General features: G+C 38.8%; 1 protein-coding gene across 3 annotated transcripts; it reads right to left on the bottom strand.

Moving 5' to 3' along the window:
* Positions 1–2,807: 2,807 nt before the first annotated feature.
* gxylt1a (glucoside xylosyltransferase 1a) lies at positions 2,808–14,353 on the bottom strand. 3 transcript variants are annotated; one of them, XM_030775272.1, is made up of 9 exons: positions 14,030–14,353; positions 12,805–12,900; positions 12,283–12,478; positions 9,314–9,445; positions 8,953–9,204; positions 8,270–8,393; positions 6,787–6,959; positions 3,860–3,986; positions 2,808–3,754 (listed from the first exon to the last, which is right to left on the bottom strand). In XM_030775272.1, exons 1-9 carry the CDS (start codon positions 14,245–14,247, stop codon positions 3,690–3,692), a joined length of 1,383 nt encoding a protein of 460 aa, XP_030631132.1. In that variant the 5' UTR covers positions 14,248–14,353; the 3' UTR covers positions 2,808–3,689. The 3 variants fall into 3 exon arrangements, with proteins under 3 accessions (XP_030631132.1, XP_030631134.1, XP_030631133.1); XM_030775274.1 differs by having other exon boundaries at positions 3,668–3,986; positions 12,796–12,900; XM_030775273.1 differs by having other exon boundaries at positions 3,668–3,986.
* Positions 14,354–24,327: the final 9,974 nt, after the last annotated feature.

Below are 24,327 nucleotides of genomic sequence, written 5' to 3'. Positions count from 1 at the left end.
TTTTAGTTTCCTGACACGACTCACCCATCTATTTCTTTATCTCTTCAATGCCAGTGAGTGTGTTAGGCCATTTACCCCCCATTGACTTTATTTATGTCTCTGCTTTAAAGTGCCATCAAGCACAGGGAAGGAGGTGAGCAATAACATGAATAACCCATAGGAGATCTTACATCTCCAGGTACAAATTAGTATTTCACTCATCAACACTTCATTCCAAAATGAAAGTTTTTCTTTCTTTTGTTGTTGTTGTTGTTGTATGGCGAAGGAGGCAAGGCATTCATCTTCCTGAATGCTTTTGCTGCAAGGTATTCAAATGATCTCAGTTTAGCCTTCCTATGCCTCCACATAATCACTTCAGAGGAGAAACCAAGTCAACCCTTGGCATTTTCCACCTTTCTTACTATTGCAGCTCTAGGCACTTGGCGCTTGTGTTTCCTCTTTAAGGCTGCGGGGTTATTAAATGAATGCAAAGGCAGTAATTACACCCTAAGCTAAGTATAATGGAAAGCCTCCAATGGTATTCTGGGATATATCATATTCATAGGCCTTTAGGTTGGAAACATTCTCCAAAAGTAGCCGTCGTTTTAATTTTCTGCGCTCATCTCAGCCAAATGTGCCTCTCTTCGTGTTATGTCTCCCGTTACTTTCAGTCCTTTATTACATTTTAATCCACAAAAAATTAAGAGAAGTCAAAAATTAAAGTTAAATAACTGTTAAATAACATCAAATAACTCTACTTTCTATTCTCACATTGCTGATGTTTAATAAAGAAAGGGTCTATACATAACTACGTTTAGATTATGCACGACAACTTCAGTACCAGAAATTTGGATATATTGTACTTTATCCAGTCCTTAATAGCAGTAAGGGTCAAATTATGCAATACTGTGCTATGGCTAGACAGCAATGCCATTCGAACACCCGCTTAACCCAAATCACCCAAAACAATACTAACCACAATTATAGTATTTGTTTTCTGGCACAGGATTGTCTTGCAAAGCTTGCTGGGTGCACAATTACTCAGAGCATCAGCATAGGACCCATCTCTTCAAGACAGGTTGCTTTACAGACATGGTATCCTCCCAAAAACCTGTGAAAGCAAGCCAAGGGTGTATCTCCTTAATCATCATCTCTGTATTTTATCAATGTAGCAAATATGTCATTAAGACACTACGTTACAATTTCAGTTATGTACATTTTTCCCCCCTTTTGTACAATGCCACTAGGTCTTTCTTCATTATATTTAAACAAGCATACTATTGGTCATTTAAAATAATTTATTTCAGTAAACTGATCGCAGTGTTACTGCTTAGATGTTTTAGAGACATTAGGTTTGCAAAGAGCATTCGACTACATTTCAACATCAACACTGGTTCCGTTTTCTCTACTTTTGAACTGTGATACTTTTTGAGGGTTTTTTTTGCAGAAGTTACAAAACGAAGAAAAAAAAAGCACAAAAGTAAGGAGTGTACAATTTATTATAAAAATATACTGCATAATTTCTTACAGTCACATTCAGTGAATGACAAATGAGACATTTATTTATAGCACTGACTTTAAGGAAGTGGATTTGAGGTTCTACATTCTCTTTCAAAAGACTTACATGTGATCAGTAAGAGTTTTGAATGTTAGTGGCATGTGAAGAACAATAGCCCTGGTATCTGTAAGGCTGAGGTCAAAACATACAACAGTACATGTATACAGCTCACATACAGCATTCATTAAATAGACACATGGTGAACAACTGCTGTGTGTAGCACTTGAGAGTTTAACAGGCTGTTTGTGAGAAACTGGGAATTTTTACTAACAGACTATAAATCATAATAGAGAGGGATAAATAAAATCTGCTTGGCTGTTGCTTACCATTTATGACTCTGTGTTTCTCAGATATTTTCTGAGGACTTACTGTTACTGTTCTCAGTTTATAACGTAATCACAGCAGGTAGTGCAAAATCCGTTTTTTGGCAGTAAAAACACAGATTCACTTATACAGACAGAGCTTTTGTTAAATCTCTTTACAAAGACATACCTCTGCCTCTAATAGTTTATTGTACTCTTGTGTATCATCACGTTTCTCATACATTCAGTGTTTTATATTAGTGAAAAATATGACAACTCCATAATTATAGTATGTTAGAAAAGTGCTTCAGTACAGAGTTGGCAGCAGCCACACATTCGTCAATTAGATGACATTTCCTGGGCAAATATGTCCAAACATGGCAAAATAACGCAAGCTTATCAACAACTCTGTGTGCTAGGTTAGTGGAATATCTAGCACAATACAATTTGAGGAATATAACCTGTATTTAACAAACGATATACTTTTAAATGTAATTACTCAATAGAGTACTCATTAAGAGTATGTTTTATTATTGCTTGAAAGTGATAGTTGTTTTTCATAAAGCCCTTAATGTACTTTGCTGTGATCACTGGTTCACATGTCTTTAAATAATGACAATGAATTAAACTAGATCAATTAGTAACATGTCCAGCACTTAAAATTCTATCTGCCATTAAGTCAGCGAAGAGTGGAAGTGAACAAACTTGCATTGTTTGATTGTTTAAACATCTGGCCCAGAGGTCTATCATCTAACACTAAGATTCCCAGCCATGGCTCGGAGGATATTTCTCTAAACTGCACTTTACTCATCAGTTTAGTGCACTGAGATGAACCATTTGCCAAAAAAAAAAATGTCTGACCTAAACCGACAAAAAGAACTAAATTATACTTGAGAGAATTATGAATGATGTCATAATTGGCTTTAAGACATTTTTTTTACATATATATATATGTGTGTGTGTGTGTGTGTGTATCTGGTCACACAATACATTACCTCCAATCTTGGCTAAATCATACCCCCAACTAATACTTATAATACTAAAACAGTATAGTACATTCTTACAAAGTTCAAAAGCTGGATATGGAGACCTTAAAAATACAACTGCAAACAGTTTAGCACTGCAGCACACAATAAGTACAGAATGTGGGATAAACCATAGACTGAAATATCTTCTATTACTGCAAACTGGACAGTCGACTTCACGAGAAAGTGACATGGAAGAAACACAAAATTCACCGAAAAACTGTTGCAATAATTTGGAATGATCACTCACAAGCTAAAACCCTATTATCACTGTTTTTAAAGAACTGCACGATAATCGTAGACAGAAAAGAACATATCTGAATTTAGTGAAAATCAAAGAAAAGGAAAATAAAGGAAATGTAGATTAATTAGAGACAGATATATCGCTGTTATATGTACCTCTTTACATCGTCATCAATAAATGACCACAGCATCCAACACGTATAATGTAAACTATGAATTCATTAACAGCAGACATGGCTTTTCCTCATCTTTATCATCTCAGAGTTGCTCAACTGCTGTAAAATTTCAATTTCATACCTGTTTAGGAAATTAAACAATTTGCAGCCCTTAACTGTGGCCTCTGTCTTTAAAAAAACTGAATATGAGCAATTTTCTGCACTAGAATTGCATGATCTGATTGTCACATTTTGATGATCTGTATACGATTATCACCCTAGAGAAATTACACAGCGATGTGTTATCAGAGCTTTCAAACTCATCCAAAAGTAATAATTAAAGCTACTTCATTTCCAGAGAAGGGCAAATTTATTGGGATTTGTTGAGCTTTTAGCTCACAAAGTGGAAATGGACACGATGGCCCAGCTAAACAGTCCTCAAGTGTGGAGGTACAATACGCCTGTTTTCCATTTTGACTTCGTGCGCCATCTACCTACAAAAATAACTTACCACGCACTGCGACAAAGAATTCTAAATGGACGGGCATGTTATTCACACAAATCATGTTCCACGAGGAATCTCCTTCTGGAGGTCACTGATGCTCTTTTGTAGTCTCTTGGTGAACAGGTGGCTGACCCTTCCACAGTACGTATGCCTGGTGCCTTTGAGCTTCTCCTCCAGGGGGAACAATAAACCGGAGACCATATCTCCCTCAAACTGGTACTGAAAACAAATGAGAGCTTCAGTTGATTTTTCCAGAACAGTTCATAACCTTCATCTACTTCAAAAACGAAAAAAGAAAAAAGAAAAAAAACCCTCATTAAACAATAGACTAAATAAGGAGAGATCCTTTTCATGACTTGTTAGTGAAATTTTCATTTTTTTTTTTTTTGTTGTGGTTGTTGCTCTAATCAGTTTTTGGCAAAACACAATGGAACATTCATGGCAAGTTGTTAAAACTACTACTTAACACTAAATAAACTGGGCATACCATTGTATATCATAAATAACAATTAATCCTATACTGTCAGTCAGGACCTTGTTTAATAGTACCCAAAACTGGTTATTAAAATGTAGCTGATAGCCCCCTCATTCATTCATTTTCTAAGCCACTTATCCTGATTAGGGTCGCAGGGGGTGCTGGAGCCTATCCCAGCATTCATTGGGTGAGAGACAGGGAAATACCCTTGACAGGCTGTCAGTCTATCGCAGGTGATAGCCCCTCAGTATCTACATATTCATTTGAAAAGATTTCGTCAATTTTATAAAGTCAGTCACAAAGGGAATGAGAAGCGTTGAATTGCAAACACGTATAAAAGAGTCAACATTACTAAATCTCCCACAACTCTCTGGCTCAGTTCACTCATATACCTGCATACAGAGGGTGACTTGATCATATTCTGGGGGGGGGGGGGTGCACAACTGTGCTTTTTACAACCCACATAGTAAATAAGGCAAAATTACTTTTTTATGGAGCCTCATTTGACTCATGTTTGGAATTAGGTCACTAAAAGTGCATTTGCTTTATTATCATTCATACAATACGCATCAGGCAACGATAAAGCTCCATTTACTGTCTCCTATTGATTTTTATGCAGAGGACGGCGTGTCGGCCACGTTGCATCCCGGAGTCCCAGTGTAACATCGGCACTAAAAATTTTACGGCTCTTTCGTGGGACTAGGCTCAGTAATGGCAAGGCCCTTTTACTGCTGCCCGGACAGCAGTCTCCGGTTGTGTATCTTACAGGAATATGTGCTACAGTAGAAGCTCTTTATGTTTGACAACGGGTGTACTCCATGCAGTTACTGACATGGGTCCAAGGCCTGTTGTGCTTAAAGGACACTGGGAGGAGAGAGAGTGAAAAACGTAGATGCAGAGGGGGGCACAAATAAACAGGCAACAATATAAAGAGAGAGACATGTATTCATAAAATTAGAGGCGGACAAAGGACTGACAACTTCAAAAACCGTGTAGGCTGGTGAGATAACTTTTCTGCTTTTCTGATGAAAGTGTAAACATTTTTCTAGAAGCATTAAGGGACAAACATCAGATGTCCTGAACAAGTCAAGCTTTTTTCCTGCCTGTATGTTTACTGCTTATTTTGATGGCTTGTTATGGTGAAGTCTCGTTATACCCAATAGTGTGGGTGTATGTGTTGTCTTCTGCACAGAAAAGCACAGTGTGTTGAACCACAGGCTTTCACACTAATGATATCATTTAGCTAATGGCTGAGAATGTGTCCTAAGTTACCAGCGGGCAAAGGGTCCAGTCTGGCCATAATGGCCAGAGACACATTCTCTCCCTCCCTCCAACAGCTGAAATAAATGAGGGATCGACCACCCTGCATGAGCCAGAAAGAGAGAGAGGAGGAGAGACTGGGGCATTCCCCAGGGCAACAGTGCTTTCCAAACACCTCTGTTCTGATGAACGAAGGCAGGGAGAAGGAAAGAGAGAAGAGTGTTTGGCTCTAAAGATTAGCGCATTAAGAGCAATTGGGCATGCCAGAGAAGCCAGACCGGGATTAAGTCAGGTACATGAAAAACAATGGCAGGCTGACAGGAAAGTTAGCGGCGTCATTGATTTTGTTTACTTATTTATTTATTCCCCCACCCCTCACCTGATCGGCCGCAACTTCTGCCTCTAATGAGAAAGCGATGGGCCTGAGCATGCCAACGATGCCACTGAGGCAGTCTCATTAAAAGAACTGTCAGTAAGAGGAGGGGGGGGGCAGATAATATGGACCACACTACGTGCAGATGTGAGCTAAGTTACGTGAAGCTGATTTTAAAGTCAAAATAACGTTCTCTCAGCGTAACACACAGCTTCCACTAAGTGAGCATGACAACTATCTCTCTTGTGTCTGCCCAAAGAGGTCTATGCAATTCCTTCCCCAAGAACAAAATACTAGTCCACACAATTTCGGAGGGCAGACTTAAGAGATTAAATCTCTCAGCTTTTTTTCTAACAAAATTAATCCAAGACCTCTAAATGAAGACAACTTCATAAGTAAACATGAAAGAATACATAAAAATAATGATTAGTTTTATATTCTCTTTAAAAATAAAGGACAGAAAAATGCAACATTAAAAAGTCAAGTAAATTTGGCCCTCTAATCAAATAACCCCAGTTCTTCAAAATGACTGGTTGTTCATTCAATGAGAATAAGATAAACAAGCATACAACTTTACAGAGTATTCACTGCAGAGTTTCTGTCAAAAAAAAGTGCCTCAACAGAAAAGAAATGTTAAAGGAATGAGTGTTACAAGTCATCAGACCACAGATAAATTCAGTATCGCTCATTTTCAGCGAAAGTTCCAGAAGTGAAAACCCACACAAGTTCAACTGCTTCAAAAGAAAAAAAATAAAACAAACAAACAAACCAAAAAAACAAAATCAAGTTTAACACGTCATCATTCCTTTCTGAACAGATGAAGTCATTGTCTGCAGTCACCACACAACACTGCAACCGAGGGACATTTACTACACTTCTTTTTTTTTTTTTAATTTTAAGGAAGTTCTTACCTTTTGAATGGCTTGGTAGATGGCTCTGAAGGCAGGCTGCTTATCATCGTGGTAAACTCCTCTGTTACCATGGAGAATGTAGACCCCGTGGTCCTCGGCAGCAGCACAGTTGCTGCCATAGATACAATGGTCTGGACGGTAATTCCACTGGCATGGGAACACAAATAAGCTTTCTGTGGGCAGAGGGGAAAAAAGTCAACAGTGCAACAAGGTCTTAACCAGTGAATCTACAGTACAACTACAGGACTTGAACAGTATTTGAGAGGCTCAATTCAAGACGTTTCAACATCAGTCCTGAGCTGTTGTTTAGCTAATTCAACTAATTAAGGACTCCTTGATTTGTTGAATCAGTTGCATGGGTCCAGGGCTACAATAAAGCCATGCTGAACAGTGAATATCCAATGCCAAGATCAGTGACAGTACAGTAAAACACACAAAAAAAACACATTCAGTTACTAATGAAGGGCTAAGCATTTACAAATGTACAAAAACATTATAAGAACAGTGGTCAAACGCGTGACTCTCACCTGAGAGACACTTGGTGGGATTAACATGATACACTCCAAACTACATATGCTTCATTTGACCATCAGACCAGCATTTCTGACTACACAAGCCAAAGTTACTGCACCAAGAAAAAGACATTGCCACATTAAAAGGCAGCGATACAAAACTGAAAGAATGCTCAAAACTTGTTTGGCTTTTTTCAGATGCCAGGGCAAGATTAATATTTAAGTGAGCTTCACTTAAAGAATCTAAGACGGAGAAACACTGCAGTTCGCTATCTGTCATTTAGATTGGCTAGAAAAACCACCCAGTGGGAGAGCAAATCAGAATAGCTTTATCCCTAGAGCGAGAAGAAGACATTCAGTATAATTTAAGTGAAGCACAGAAAGTTATAACAACGCTAAAGAAATAATGCGAAAGAGGGCTGTACTGTTTCTTTGGGAAAAGAAGGGCTTTACCCTAGCTCTGTGTAGAGGTGGAATCTGAAACACCGAGATGCTATCATTAGCACACTCTCTCTCTCATTGGACTAGTTAGATGGGTCACCTACAGGGAGTGTGAGTCAGAATGGTAAATTTCTTCTGTTGTTGTTGTGCAGTCATTTAGTGCCCCTGCAGTATAATAATAAAATATCATTTCAGCCTTAACTTTACCTTCCCACCCCAACCTTATGGAGGGATTTTCCTTTTCTAATTAAGCAGATTAACCTCACCTGGTCTGTTTGATGAGTCAAAGTGTCATATCCAAACTCATCATTTAAATCATCATTTTACAATTAGCTGTTTAAAGCTATATTTTTCTTCCACATTTAGACTGCTCTTACTAGAACACCTGATATTTTGCTTTTTCTGCACAACCAAATCAGTTGCACTCTTAGTAAATCTGGCCCGTAGCGTAATAAACCAAATTCTGCAGAAGACACCACTGTCCATATCCACTAAGGATACACAGAGCTATCAGCGCACGTGTTTAATACCTGGATTGTGGTGGAATATGATGTTGAGGAGATCTTGGTCACCCCAAGTGATGTTTAACTTGTACTTCTGCAGTAGAGGCATAAGCAGCTCTTCCCACTGGAGGGCAACAGTGGTCATGTCATTCTGTTAATGTAGAACAAACAGAGCATTCATCAGTTCATTGAATTTTCAGCTCAAATTCACATTCAGACATGCAGTCGTGAGGTTCAAGCCAAAAGAAGATGCAGAGGTGGGTTTGGTTCATTTACATGCTGGAGGTCTCTCAGCCTCACGTTGATATGCCTGCATGCCTAAAATAAATATTTCTCCCTCTCTCGCATTTGGGATGAGAATATGATGAAATTTTTTCTTTAGCCTGGTAATCTGAGCAGAAAAAATGTCAACAGTGACCTCTCCTGGTACATAATGGTAAAACAAGATAAAGAGAGTGAAGGTTTGGTGAAGCAAGGAGCATGTTCGAGAAGAGACCTTTTCATTTTGTGACATAACTTAAGACTAAAAGAGAAAAAAGGAGAGAGGGATGGAGAAAGACAGAGAGTAAGCGTGAGAGTGTGTGGAGGGGTGTGTGTGTGTGTGTGTGTGTGTGTGTGTGATGGGCTACAACAAGTTTGCTTCTGATGTAAGAGATAACACACCAGCATTCAGAGAAACAAATGCGCACAAACACACGCACACTCAGTACCTTAAAGTATTTAGCTCTGATGCGGGTCATGTTCATAAGCATGACTCCAGAGTTGACGCCCGTTTTGCCGTAATAGGGATGACGGGCAAAGCGATTGTACCAAGCAATGCGTGGCTCTTCATGCTCTGGTGCCATTGCTGCCACTTGGCTGGAGTTAAACTGCGAGAGAAATTTCCAGATTTCCTCTACTGGCTGTAGGAAAAGGATGTCCGTGTCCACGTACAGTAGAGAGTCCACATCTCTCAAGATAAGCTGACAGATAAAGGGTACATTAGGTCAGACATGACATGAAGAAGTGTACCGAAGGAAAAAAGGACAAATTAAAACATTTTTCACATTTATCACTTCACTGAGTACTGACAGGCAAGAAGAGTCTCTGGGAGGCACATGGTTTGAAGAGTCTCTTCCACTCATTGGCATTCTCACTGGGAAAGGTGATGGGGTACAAGGTGTAACTAAACTTCGAGCGGACGCTCAAAGGCCAAGATTCCAACTAAACAGAAAAAAAGAAGAGACAGTCATGTTATGATACACCAGTACCTTCACAAAATAGCTCACTGTGATCCTAACTACAGCACATTTTTCTTGGGGCAGGGACAAATCCGCCAAAAAAGAAAAAAATGTGATCACATCACCCTCACATGTACACCACAGGATCTGAGTTTCAAATTATTTTATGGAATATTATCAACTATTAACTGTACCGATTCAAGTTCGGCCTCCACTGTTACTGTTGTATAAAACATTAATTAAAGCTTAATTCAATTTCAACTTAATTAAAACTTTCACAAAAACATTGCTACACTGTCCTTGACAATACAACACCATCTTAAGTATGAAGGCATAGAGCTTTAGGGTGAAATCACTGGGTCTGTTGTTGGTTTAGCATGTGATTCATACTGTCACATGCCTACCAGCCTAAGGGACCACAATGACAGAACTTGATGAGAATTACATTTAAATGGCAAAATTCTAAGAAAGTTTTAGGGCATTTCCCAGATTTTCTTCTTGGTACAGGACTTGAATATGATCCAAAGTCTCTTAGAGCTTAAGAGGGCTTTTAATTTAAAGAGCGCAAGTACTGTTAGCCTGACAACATGGCTGCTGTCAATTGAGTTTAAGCTTAAAGCACAACTAACACGGACTGTGAACCCTTATATCAGTATCAAACCACAATGAATTACCACAATGCTTAATTGAAATTTTAACAGATCTTAGCCACTGAGCACTGACAATAAATGACACAGAATGTCAGCCTCTCTCAATTAATTACAGGGTTGGGTATTGTTTGTGTTTTTTCCGAATGGTGCTGTGCCTAAATGGTGCATGAACCAATACTAAAAAAAAAAAAAAAAAAAAAAAAAAGCACAAAACATCAACATCATTAAAGAACAGCTTTTTTTATGGCATATCTGAACTTCAAATTGAACAATATACTAACTTAACACCTTAAATATATGAACATAAATTAATACAAAACATTTCGCAAATTTACATTCACATAATACATAAAACCTAACACAACTACAATAATTTAACACTAAATAACAGTTACAGTAATAATAACTGCAAAATTAATTTTGGGTTAGAATTCTTCGTATTCCACAAACTCCAGCTTCAAACTTCAGAAATTATTTTGCAGAAATGTGGGCATATTTGATCTCTCCAGCATGTTGTGTCACCTGACCTGAATACTGCACGCTGATTCGCTGAACAAATTTATCAGGTTGCGTTCAAGAACAGCACTGGCGGTTGACATTTTTAGCTGTAAAACATGAACTTGCAGTGCCTTGACAATGGACAATGACGGCTTTTGTGACGAAACATATTTAGGGTTCAGCATGTGCTATGTATTAAGAATAACTCATGACAGTCAGCTCATTTTTTTAAAGGATGGTGTTTATCGTTTTTTGCAAATGAACTCTTCAAATACTTCAATCAGCAGCTCAGGCATTTGAGTGGCACCGAAATGAGGAACCGAAATCTGCGTTGTGATTCGGTCCAGTACACACCGATCATATAGGAACCGGTGCCATATTGGCACCGGGTTTTGGTACCCAACCCTAAGTCATTATGACTGCGTTGTTTGTGTATCTGATCATGAGGGCAGCTACAGGCTACAACAATAAAAATATTACACATCACTCCCAATAAGCCATTATTCATATATTCAATGTATGGCTTGCTCCTGGTTCATTTAACCTAAATTACAGAATAAAATAAAAAGTCCTTAGACCTGCATGTAACTACCTGTATATAGCTAACTCTCTTATTGAGAGTTTCTCTACCCAAAACTTCATTTGTGAATGTGAACACATAATCCTTTACTGACCCTTCTCACAGGCAAACAAGCATGCTGTCAGAGGAAGTGTGTTTCGTGAGAAGTGGTGTGTGGTGAAATTTCATAACTGACGTTTTCAGTTGGTGAAAAGGAGTTGGGAAACAGTGCTACAAGCAAGTCTTTTTCTCACACACAAATGGACCATGCCATCAGTTGCTCCCTCTCTCAGTGATGCATTTGACATAACGGTAGTGATTAAATGAGAACATCTTATTTAGAAGTGGTGATGACTTAAACGCTTCACTGAGGCATTTAGCAGTTCCCTGGCATCTGCTGCTCTTAAATGGATTTGGATTAGGCTGTGTGCTTTCCTAAGAGCGCGTCTTTTCTCTCTTTACATGTTCCATTTTACTGTACCAAACATGGATCAGAGAAACTGGAATGCATTACCAAGTAAAGCACAGTGACCATTATAATCATCATTTAGGAGCATTCTCTGATAAGTTGTACGGAGGACCACAGAATTTAAGATCCTAAGAAAGTTCAAAGAGTTGCTCAGGAATTGTGCTACCTTAAAGCAAAACATAAATATTGGCAAATAATTTTATTTCTGCTTCCAAGAAGGCAAAACTCACTCCTACGAGTGTTTCGTAGTGTAGTACACCAAACATGAAGCACCTCATATTGTTCAAATATCACATTATTACACTGAAAATTCAGAATAACGTCCTTTCAGAACCAACATTTAGAATTTCCAATTTCCTACTCATAGAAACTTTCAGAATACTCAGTGCTTTTTGCCGAAACTGAAAGTTGCTGTCATGTTACAATTCCTGGCAAAAGGACAAAATATAGATCTACATGAGAAAAATTGTGAATCTCACCCTGATATTTTAACCTAGTATTAAAGTATTTGTTTGGAACAAGTCCAAAATATCAGTGCTGACAATTGTTTCACTGCTTCAAACGCTGTAAACTAAACCAAGAAACATCCTTAAATATCCTCTGTGTTTCCTGTCACAAGGTTGACTCAAGTCATTGCCACTCACTGTGTCTCTGAAGCCACTTTGGAGGTCATCTTCAGCGAAAATGTGGAAGTGCAGCTGTCTACGGCCAAAGAGGACAGCAGACTTCAGCATGGTGAGTGTCTCCTCGAGCCTAGCCCCACATGCCACCACTGCCAGGCGAACAGGTTCCTTATGTGTCACCTCACCAATCGAGGAGTCCAGTCTAACCTCTTTATCCCTAAGCATGTAACAAAAACACAGGACAGAAGTTAAAGGGAAGAAAGCACAGAGATAGGGTGCCACAGGGGAGTTCAGGTCACATTTCCTTGGAACTTGCTGCATGGGTTTGCGCTGAATTAATGTCATATTATGAGCCAGGGCAGGAAAAGAACTTAAGTGAGGGATAATTAAGGCCTCTACACTCACCTGATGCACAAAGCATTCCATACCTTTCCTAGAGACATCTAGTAAAATAAAAGAAAAATTCTAGATCTAGAGCTCTCAAGGCTAAAGTCAAGGTTTGCACGGCTGCTCACACACTTGTTTCAAGTTAACCCAGCGTACCTACTAGGGGATTCCATTAAGCAGTTCATTCCACAAACACCAGGTGGCAGTCTCCAATAGGGATTCCAGTGAGTGACAGAGACTGAATTCTTACACCTGACAGGACAAGAAAAACATGCTCTCCATAAAACACAACTTCATAATGAAACACGACTGTTTTGGCCAAGACAATTAAAACCTTTCCCAGAGACCAGCAAACACCTTATGAGGTAAAGAGAAACTCTGGAAGACTGTTCTAACTGTGGAGGCAGTGCTGTATAATCAAGGCCACACAGGACTGACCCCTCACACACAACTGTTATCTTGACCACAAAAACTTGATCATGAAGACGGTCCATTCTCCACACGCACATATGCATGATTAAAAGGCAATGAAATAACAATTAATAACAGTTAAATCAAGTTTTCAGACTACAGAGACCTTTAGCACGTTGCACCCTTTAGTAAGGGACCAAATACAGGCATCGTGTCTTTCGGCACGAAAGAACAGAACAGTTTATTCAGGGTGAGGTAGATTTGATGTTTCTGTAGGGAGTTCAAGCGTGCTGGGTGCACCACACACAAAAAGCGTCAGGGACAGAGTGAATGGTGCTTTTTGGAGTTTTATCTGCCTCATGACAATTCATCCAACTTCAATGATGACAGAGACAACCATCCTAGTCGACAGAAAGCTAAGATTTTTACCTCTGCCGAAGTAAAGTTACATTCATAATAAGGCCTGGTCAAGCAATGCAAAACGTATTTTCTAAAAACAGATACATACATACTGAAGTTAAGTATCATGATAGATGAGTATTCCCACTTGCTAGTTGACCTTAGTAAGCTAACGTTATTATAGCTACAAGCGTGTGCTGTGTTCTTTTTCTACTTAAACATCATGCGTAGAGGGAGTAAATGACTGGTCAGCTAGCCACTATTTGTTTAGCGGACGATATATTTGTGTGCTTCCTAACCTAAATCCGGACAAAAAGGCTACAATAAAACGTAAAGCCCGGCTACTTCCACAACCTTACTAGCTAGCTAGCGTTCCGTGAATTAAAGTTACTTTAAATCAGACATTTTTGTAAATTAGTACATTCGATATTGTCAAAAATTTAAAAATATTAAGTCGTGTTGTTGAATGAATATAGTCGGTCAATTATACCGTGGATTATTCGTAATTTCTAAATCTGCAATTTTTTTTTTACTTTGTTCTCCGTAGCTAGCAGCACAGCTCGCTACTAACCTGTCATTCTCATGCAGATACTGCAGGCCGTCTTTACCAGCCTGTTTCCTGCCCACACGAGAGGGGTAGCCCGATTGTACAGAGGCTTTGAATTGCGGCTTCGAGTCGGTCCATCCGCTTTGGGCTTCGAGAGAGGACGCTAGCTGGTTGAACACGTACAATACCGAAAAGAAAGCGAATATGATACAAAATAACAGCACACGAAAATATCGTTGCATTTTAACTTCCAAGCGTCATTGTGACTGGCGCTAGATCCATCAACTTCCCTACGGTTTATAAACTGGTTCTGCCCCATGCACACAGCACGGCAACCAACGCTGTCACGCAATATCCCAGCTGCTTTTGGCCCAATTTCTCAATCGCATGCACGAGTGCTCGCGAGGTGCGGGCTCCCAAGTTTCCCTACACACCCTTTGACGTGTGCGTAGGGACACATTTTTGGCACAAAAGATGTAACAAAGTGCCCAATGAAAAAATTGACTTCTCCACGTCACTTGCTCTGTGATCCAGTGGAAGTGTAAAACGAAAAAGCGAATTTTGATTTTGATCCATTATTCTGCTTCGAGAGATTAGTTGTGTGTAGTTATGTCATTCATGTCAACATCACATTTATTTATTCCCTGGGATAAAAGGGTGAAAGACTAGAAAACGGCAGTAAGAAAACTTGTAAAGTAAACAATTGAACTTCAGTGCTTACACTACCACAGACTTAACACTTCATAAAATCTGTGGTAACCGTGTTTGTTCAACCTTCAACAAATCAGAGGTCAATGCATGCACCTTTGAACTTTTGAATCAGCTCACCACTTTCAGAACGGGAAATGTATTTGTATTTGTCAGTCAACACAGTTTATATCGGGGGGCGGGGGGGTGACATATATCATAAACAGGTTAAACTTGCCATAATAATTCAAGTACCTTAATTAAGTGTGATTGTGTGTATGTGTGTGTGTGTGTGTGTGTGTGTGTAAAAGTGAAAGCTATGGATCATGCTGTAAGGGAACTAACAGCAGCCGAGAAAAGGTTGACGTGAGTCATCAGCAACAGCTAAAACTAATTTTATCAAAAGCTAGCTTTGTTTGAGTACATGAACAAGCAAACCAACAGAAACCATGACTGAAAAACTGACAACATAACGAACAATTGTTTTCTTGAGATCTCCACTTGTTTTGTCATCACAAAATAAAATTAATTATTCTAACATATATAGACTGAACAGTCTGTATATATAGACTTGTTTATGGTAACTTTTTGTTGAATTCACATTCTGAACTTTTAGCTAGAGCTCTATGAACCCATTAGAACAAAAATATCGCAAATACGTTCTCCACATACTACATATATCTGTTTCCCCCCCCCCCCATTTCAAGATAACCGTAGAAATATTTCTAGTAGGTAAATCAAAATTCATTGTATGGTTGTATGGTCACAGTTTTCAGAATACAGACTTTTGTTTTTTACATGTTTATTTATTTGTGATTTTCTCACATGGTTTGAAAATGGCCTGTGAGGCCAATATACTGACACTCTGTGCTTTATAGCATTAGTTTCATAACCTGATTGGTCCCTATCAAATCTGTATTGCATAAAATCCTTCTACTAATGCTGGTCCATTTTAACCTCCTTTTCTGCTGCTTCCCCGTAAGACTAGTTGCACTGCATTACCCCAGAGAGGTAAGAACATTACACTATCATCCACAATTCATATGATGTGTTAAATCAGTGTACTGTCACTCAGTATATACATGAGTAAATAAGATGAATTAATTAATGTATTAATATACCAAAGTTTTTGCATTGTAGTTGTAGGTGCACAAAAATTAGCCCAGAGAGACATGATGGGTGCAAATCAACTGCACTGACTTCCAACTTGGCGGCAATAATTGGTAGAGTGGTTGTGCAGTCAAGTATCATAAAGACTTGGAAAGTCTGTTTCAATTATACACCTGACAATCATACTGTCCAGTGAAACCAGATCTTGAAGGAAATTAGGGCACTTTTATAATTAGTTAAATGAATGTATAGCTTCCTGTTTTTAATCAGATGCTACTGACTCTTTTTTTTGGTACTTATAATACTTTCAGTTGTAAATATAGTAAATGCAATATGCAGTAAATTTTCACAAATTGAACCACTGTCTGCCACAAATCTTTGCATGTAAACTATTAATTAAAAATTGATGCATGTTATCAGAGAATAAGCTAAGTTTAGCTAACTGACTAAATTAACTTAGTGTAGGTGTTTGTGAAGCTGTAGGGTGAACTGTAGAGTCTATATCTGACTACAGATGCTAACGTTTCAATGACATTTAAAGGTGTCTAAATTATAATAATGACCATTGTGACAGGCACGAATGTATGACGGCATATAATTTTAGACAATGTAAATAAACTATAAACGTTTATGATTATTCAATTTGGTACAATTCATTAAAACATTAGATAAGCAAATGCATGCTTACCTGGTATGGATTCACAAATGAGATGTGTGAGGTGCCGTTGGTCTTCCACACAATGGTCTCCCGGTCAACTATAATTTGATGACTTCTCGATCATATTGGTCAACCATAAATCGATGGCTTTTCAATGTCATATCATCATTTCCCAGTCAACTATAAATCGATGACTTTTCAACATCATTGTAGTTACCTGGTCAACTACAAATCGATGCTCAATCATTCATAATAATGACAACTATAAATCAATGTTATTCCAACGTCACTGTCATCAAGATTACCATTCTGTTGGGTTTCATCGGTCTTGTAATGGTGATCCAACATATATAATGATGATTTTTGAGAGTTGATACCGTATCACAGAACACAACATTGCGATACTTGATATTATCAATGTTTTCTTATACCCCACTTCTGTTGTTGTGGCGCAGTAACCTTTTGTCCTTGTGATATTATAATAAAGCACTATTCTTGGATTAACTTGATGTGTTGGTTGCATTTCTTTCAGAGTTTTGAGATAAACCTGTTGACCTCCAAGAATCAAATAGAGGAGGCAGGGGAAAGCACATAAGAGAGAAACAGGTGACTGTTGAGGAAAACTTCTGTTTAAAGAACTGCCATGTTTCCTGTTCTGAAGTTTGATGCTTTTGCATTGCCTAGCTATAATTTCATAAGATATCTTTAAAAAAAATTATATTGTCAGTCACAGTTATTAAAAGTATTTTAATTTCACATAATTTTCTGGGGTATTATCTACTATCAACTGTGCTAAATGAAGGACAGCCTTCACTCTTAAACATGGCACTTACCTAAACCCCCACAATGCTATTGATACACTGTCCTTAACACAGGACAATGGCATGATTCAGAAAGCCTCTTAGAGCTTAAGAGGGCTTTTAATTTTAAGTGCACAGGCACTGTTAGCCTGACAACATGGCTGCTGTCGATTGAGTTTAAGCATAAAGTACAACTAACACTGATTGCAAACCCTTATATCAGTACCAAACCACAATGAATTACCACAATGCTTCTTAAATGGAATTCTAACGGATCTTTCTAACTGAACACTAACAATAAAACACAGAGACCATCAGCCTCTCTCCATTAATTATGACTGTGTTGTTTGTGTATCTGATCATGAGGGCAGGTACAGGCTATGACATAAAAAAAAAAAAAAAAATTACACATCACTCCCAACAAGCCATCATTCAGATATTCAGTGAATGGCTTGCTCCTTGTTCATTTAACCTAAATTATGGAATAAAATAATAGTTCTTATATCTTCATGTAATGAATCTTATTAAGCTAACTCTCTTACTGAGAGTTTCTCTATAATCCAAAACACAGCTTCTTTTGTGAATGTGAACAAGCATGCTGTCAGAGGAACTGTGCTTCGTGAGAATCAGTGTGTGGTGAAATTTCATAACTGAGGTTTTCAGTTGGTGAAAAGGAGTTGGGAAACAGTGCTATGACCAAGCCTTTTTCTCACACTCAAATGGGCAACACAATTAGTTGATTAAATGGGAACATCTTATTTAGAAGCGGTGATGCTAAATGCTAGAGATATCCAGCAGTTGTCTGCCATCTGCTGCTCTTAAATGGATTTGGATTAGGCTGTGAACACAAGTCTCAGGATTTGTAAAAGATCAAAGAGTTACTCTTAGGAACTCTTGTACCTCAGGTTATTATACAAGAAATATTCACAACTCCAGAGAGGAGCAAATTTCATCTCTAAGAGTGTTCCTTAGAGTCATTTATCATATTTGAAGCACCTGATATTGTCCAAATATCATGCTATCACATTGAAAAGTCTGAATTAGATTAAAAATCATTCTAAATTTAGATATCCATTTTGTGCCATTACCAGCACAACAGTAACTTCCAGCTCAGGAGACAAGGTCAAATCTCTAGATGTGGTAGAGGCAATGAACTGCATGCCCTCTCTGTGAAAGGTGTCCCTTTGCAACATGGCCGCATCACTGTACAACAGAGGAACAGCCTTCCTTACATGAAAAGTTCATGTACAGTACATCAGATACTTTCTTACTGTCGCTATGCCAATTATTAAGTGCTTAGGTCCAGTTACAAGTATATCTGAGCTGTGTGAATGTTTGTAGATAGGTTTCATTTCCCAGTAATAAAATCCTATTCAAAACCTATTTCCCACTTTACAAATAGTATCCTTGAAACTGAAAGTTGATGTCATGTTCCAGTTCTTGGCAATGAGACAAAAAAGAAATCTAAATGAGACTAATCATTAATATCATTCACAGTTTTGCTGTAATATCAAAGTAGTCATGTGAACTGATTGAAAGAAGTCAACAAATATTTCACTGCCTCAAATACTGTAAACTAAACTGAGAAACACCCATTCACATCCCCTGTGTTTCCTGTCACAAGGTTGACTGCGGTCATTGCCACCCACTGTGTCTCTAAAGCTCTAAAGCAGGGCTTCAAACCAGATTATTTTTTTTCAGTCAGTTTGTTATGAGCAGAAGCGGTATTTTAACGTTTCTGGTTTTGCGTTCCACCTTGAAATTATTGTTCCCGAACCAGATGGAACCAAATGAAATACTGGTTAATAACATTCCATGTTGGGCTGTATGACATGACAACAAATATCTTTCGGACATTACAAAAATGTCTATTGGTAGATATTTTACTCTATAGTCTCCATCGCTAATGTCACAAAACATTAAGCTTGCAAAAAACGCATTGCATCACTAATTAGGAGCGGTGTAGTACAATCTGTCCTCGGGCCTGAATCCACTGTGGCTTCCCAGCCATGAGAAACTATGTGTCTAAGACCAACATTTTATAAGGTGCATAGCATAATATTTACCTCCTCTGGTTGCAAATGGGGAGACCACATTTCACTTTCACGCGATACCACCGCCTGCCGCCGGTAAATTTATGTCCACTACCCGAAGACATGAGTGACATTCAGAGGAAGACAGGAAGTAAACTCCATACAAAGTCATTGCAAGCAGAAAATATTTTAATTTGTTGTAATACCATTATTTCAAATAAATGTTTCTGTTCCAGAACATTAAAAAATATAGGGTAAAGTTTCTGGTTTTGTTTTTGTTTTTGTTCCCAGCGAAATGTCAATTGTTTCTGGTTTTCGTTTTCGTTCCCTGAACCTGTTCAAAGCCTCGCTCTAAAGCACTGTGGAGATGCTCTTAAGCAAAAATTTGGAAGTCCACTTGTGTGTGGCTAAAGATGACAGCAGACTTCAGTATGGTGAGCATTACTTCAAGTCTGGCCACACAGGCCACCACTGGCAGGTGAAAAAAATTTTCCTTTCATCTCACCTCACCATCTGAGGAGCCTGGTTTAACCTTTTCATCCCTAAGTACAGACAAAAATACACCACAGAACTCAAAGAGGTAGAAGCACAGGAGTAGATTGCTGTGGGGGGTTTAAGCTCACACTTCCTTGTGACTCACCACTTGAGCACGTACTGAATTCATGTCCTCTTTCATTCACTTTCTGTTCAATTCTGTGATATTTATGTATTTCTAATTAAGTTAGGGTGGGGAAAGGACTGTAGAAAGAAACATTGAGGCCTTTACACTCACCCAATGCACAAAGCATTCCACATGTTTCCTAGAGGTGTCTAGCAAGGAAAATGGTCTAGATCAAGAGTGCTAATGGCTGAAGTCAAGGTCTGCACAGCTGCTCAGGATAAAACCAAAACCCTTTATCTTCACGATAGCATTATGCCGAACAAGATTACTCTTGTGGTCAAACAGCACAAGCACCATTCAGTTATCATTTAAATTGACCTGCTTGTCTTCACCCACAAAACAAACTGAACAAAAACAGTGCTATGACCTAACATAATCACTAGTGTTCTCCCGCTAATTTCAGCACTGAAATATCTAGATAATCACTGCTATATCAAGAAATAATTTACACATGCTGGCCACAAGTGAACTACATTGTGTATGCTACAACTAGCTAACCAGCCAAGCCAAATATTTCAAGGCCAGTAATACTGTAGGAGAAACCATGTTGGACATCACTAAAAAGCTTGAAAAAGGTAAAACTGAAAAAGAATGTCAATAATAACAAGATGAATGTCATTATTTACTTTTTTGGCCTTGAAAAGTTATGTAAGAATGCCTGTACTGAGTTCTCCCTCTGGCATGTCAGTAAAACTTCACTCACTTCAGAGCATAACTGAAGTACCTGCAGCTGTGGTTAATCGTGCCTCCTCCTGACACATTAACATCATATACCGTAGACAGTGAGGCTCACTTTTGTCCTTTTAGTTTGCATTAACTAGATAATGCTGTGTACCATCTAATTTTTATGCCACAACCCCTCTGATTCAGCAGTTGCACTGAATTATGTAATGATATGATTTTTTTAAATACCAATAAACATGGGCATTTCTCCAATTCAAGTTTAAGGTAGTTCATTTCTTAGGATACTGAATGTTGTGATTCAGGACCTTCATCAGTTAGGGGAATGAAACTGAAAACTTTTATCATGTTTATAAATATAATTACAATATATGTACATGGCTATATACGTACATAGATACGTACATCCATCCATCCATACACACACACACACACACACACATGTTCATAAGCCACATGTTCAGACTGCTGAGCTATATATAAAGTACTTCAGGTTAACTGTGGTTGGATTTTGTCAAATGAGTTTGTGGTTATAGCTATGCAATAGGCCTATATTAGTTTTTGGGCAAATTTACTCTCCGAACTGTTAGTTGGAACTTTATGAACTTTTTTTGTCACATGGATGTCAATCTATAAAAATAATAGATTGAAACTTTCAGTGGTGTAGCATCAGTTTCACAACCTGATTGGTCCCCATAACAACACTCTCCTGTCGAGAAGCAGTGCTGCAGAACTTGGTGATGGACCCAGATGTGCCCTTCTACTACTTCTGGACTACTTCTGGTCCATTTTTAACTGCTTTTTCTGCTGCTGTCCCTTGGGACTATTTGTAGTATATTTCTCTAAAAAGGTAGGAATACTGTTCTATGACTTACAGTTAATATGATTGTGTTTAATTAATACACTGCCACACACTATGTACACAAGTAAAGATGCTGAATGAAGTGGTCAAACAGCACAAGCACCATTCAGTTATCATTTAAATTGACCTTTTTGTCTTCACCCACAAAACAAACTGAACAAAAACAAGTGCTATGACCTAACATAATCACTAGTGTTCTCCCGTTAATTTCAGCACTGAAATATCTAGATAATCACTGCTATATCAAGAAATAATTTACACATGCTAGCCATAAGTGAACTACATTGTGTATGCTACAACTAGCTAACCAGCCAAGCCAAATATTTCAAGGCCAGTAATAATGTAGGAGAAACCATGTTGGGCATCACTAAAAAGCTTGAAAAAGGTAAAACTGAAAAAGAATGTCAATAATAACAAGATGAATGTCATTATTTATTTTTTTGGCCTTGAAAAGTTATGTAAGAATGCCTGTACTGAGTTCTCCCTCTGGCATGTCAGTAAAACTTCACTCACTTCAGAGCATAACTGAAGTACCTGCAGCTGTGGTTAATCGTGCCTCCTCCTGACACATTAACATCATATACCGTAGACAGTGAGGCTCACTTTTGTCCTTTTAGTTTGCATTAACTAGATAATGCTGTGTACCATCTAATTTTTATGCCACAACCCCTCTGATTCAGCAGTTGCACTGAATTATGTAATGATATGATTTTCTAAATACCAATAAACATGGGCATTTCTCCAATTCAAGTTTAAGGTAGTTCATTTCTTAGGATACTGAATGTTGTGATTCAGGACCTTCATCAGTTAGGGGAATGAAACTGAAAACTTTTATCATGTTTATAAATATAATTACAATATATGTACATGGCTATATACGTACATAGATACGTACATCCATCCATCCATACACACACACACACACACACACATGTTCATAAGCCACATGTTCAGACTGCTGAGCTATATATAAAGTACTTCAGGTTAACTGTGGTTGGATTTTGTCAAATGAGTTTGTGGTTATAGCTATGCAATAGGCCTATATTAGTTTTTGGGCAAATTTACTCTCCGAACTGTTAGTTGGAACTTTATGAACTTTTTTTGTCACATGGATGTCAATCTATAAAAATAATAGATTGAAACTTTCAGTGGTGTAGCATCAGTTTCACAACCTGATTGGTCCCCATAACAACACCCTCCTGTCGAGAAGCAGTGCTGCAGAACTTGGTGATGGACCCAGATGTGCCCTTCTACTACTTCTGGACTACTTCTGGTCCATTTTTAACTGCTTTTTCTGCTGCTGTCCCTTGGGACTATTTGCAGTATATTTCTTTAAAAAGGTAGGAATACTGTTCTATGACTTACAGTTAATATGATTGTGTTTAATGTTACGTCCCCGGTGTAGTGTGGTGTCTAGAGGTATGTAGGGGGACATAGCATAAGGCTCAAAAGACTGGTCAGAGGGGCAACTACAGTAAAGTAGAGCAAAACATAAGTAAAACAAAGCATAAAAATACTCTTCTCAACACAGTAAGCACTTGGTTTACAACGAGATGTCACCAACTTTCCTACAGTAGACAAGCACGAAGCGAGAGAAGGATCGGCACATTGGGTTGCTATAAACTGCTGACGGGCGACCGGCAGTTTAAACTTTGCCTCCTTCCTCTCTTCAGACACAGTATTGTCTTTAGGACCTTTCATTACAAAGTCAGAGGCCAGAAATGAACCAGTCAGATCGGCAGCATCTCTGTATTTACGGGACCGAACACGAGTCGTTTCACAAGCAGAAAACACGGAAGGAAAGTCACGAGCAAGCCCATCAGCCTGAGGCTGCTCCATGGGCAAAGCACTCACCTCTGGCAGGGGCAACACCTTCCCACCCACCAGATCATTCCCCAAGATTAATGCGACCCCTTTTACTGGTAGCGAGGGTCCTACTCCTATTTTAACAAAACCATTCACAAGATCTGACTGCAAGTGAATTGTATGTAGGGGAACCCTCACACAGCCCATCTCAATACCCTGTGCCAAGACATAAGACCCAACAAATGTGTCATCGGTAAAATCTAGCGTGTCAGAGCAGATAAACAACTGTGCAGCACCGGTATCACGCAACATGACCATGGGTGTCTGCTCCTCTGATTTAGCGGACTTTGACACCAACCCTTTCAACAGAAAAGGAGTGTAACTAGGGTCAGGAGTGGGTTTAACACTGTCTGGGTTTTTAGAGGGCTCCAAGACTGTTTTAACGAGTTGACTGGTCCGACTGTTGTCGCGGTATTCTTTAAACTCGGCAATTATGTGACCTACTCTGTGACAATAAAAACATTTCCAGTCAGCTCTCGAACGGGACGAAGTAGAGCTAAACTGCTTCCCGTTCGGAGCTTTGGTGGCTGGGAGTGGTTTCTCATCATTCTGGGTCGGGACACGATCAGACACCAACACAGTCTTGTGTGTCAGACTAAACTCGTCTGCCAGCACCGCTGCCTGAGACAACGACTGCACTTTCTGTTCATTTAAATATAAAGCCATCGCTCAGGCAAGCAATTTTTAAACTCCTCCAACAAAACCAGCTCACGAAGAGTTGCAAAATCAGTCGCTTTGCTCGATGCACACCACTTATCAAAAAGAATCCACTTCTCTCGCGCAAACACCACAAATGTTTGACTTGCTGACTTTCTGTGGTTTCAAAAAAGCTGCCGATAAGCCTCGGGCACCAGTTCATAGGCGCGTAGTTACAGTTGCCTTGACAGTGTCGTACTGCAAACTGTCGACCAGCGACAATGCAGAACAGACCTCTTGTGCCTTTCCTACTAACTTACATTGCAGT

Source organism: Chanos chanos, chromosome 5 (genome assembly GCF_902362185.1).
Source record: "Chanos chanos chromosome 5, fChaCha1.1, whole genome shotgun sequence".
Classification (NCBI taxonomy): Eukaryota; Metazoa; Chordata; class Actinopteri; order Gonorynchiformes; family Chanidae; genus Chanos; species Chanos chanos.
The sequence above is the reverse complement of the archived record's forward strand: the minus strand, read 5'-3'. Positions and strand labels throughout refer to the sequence as shown.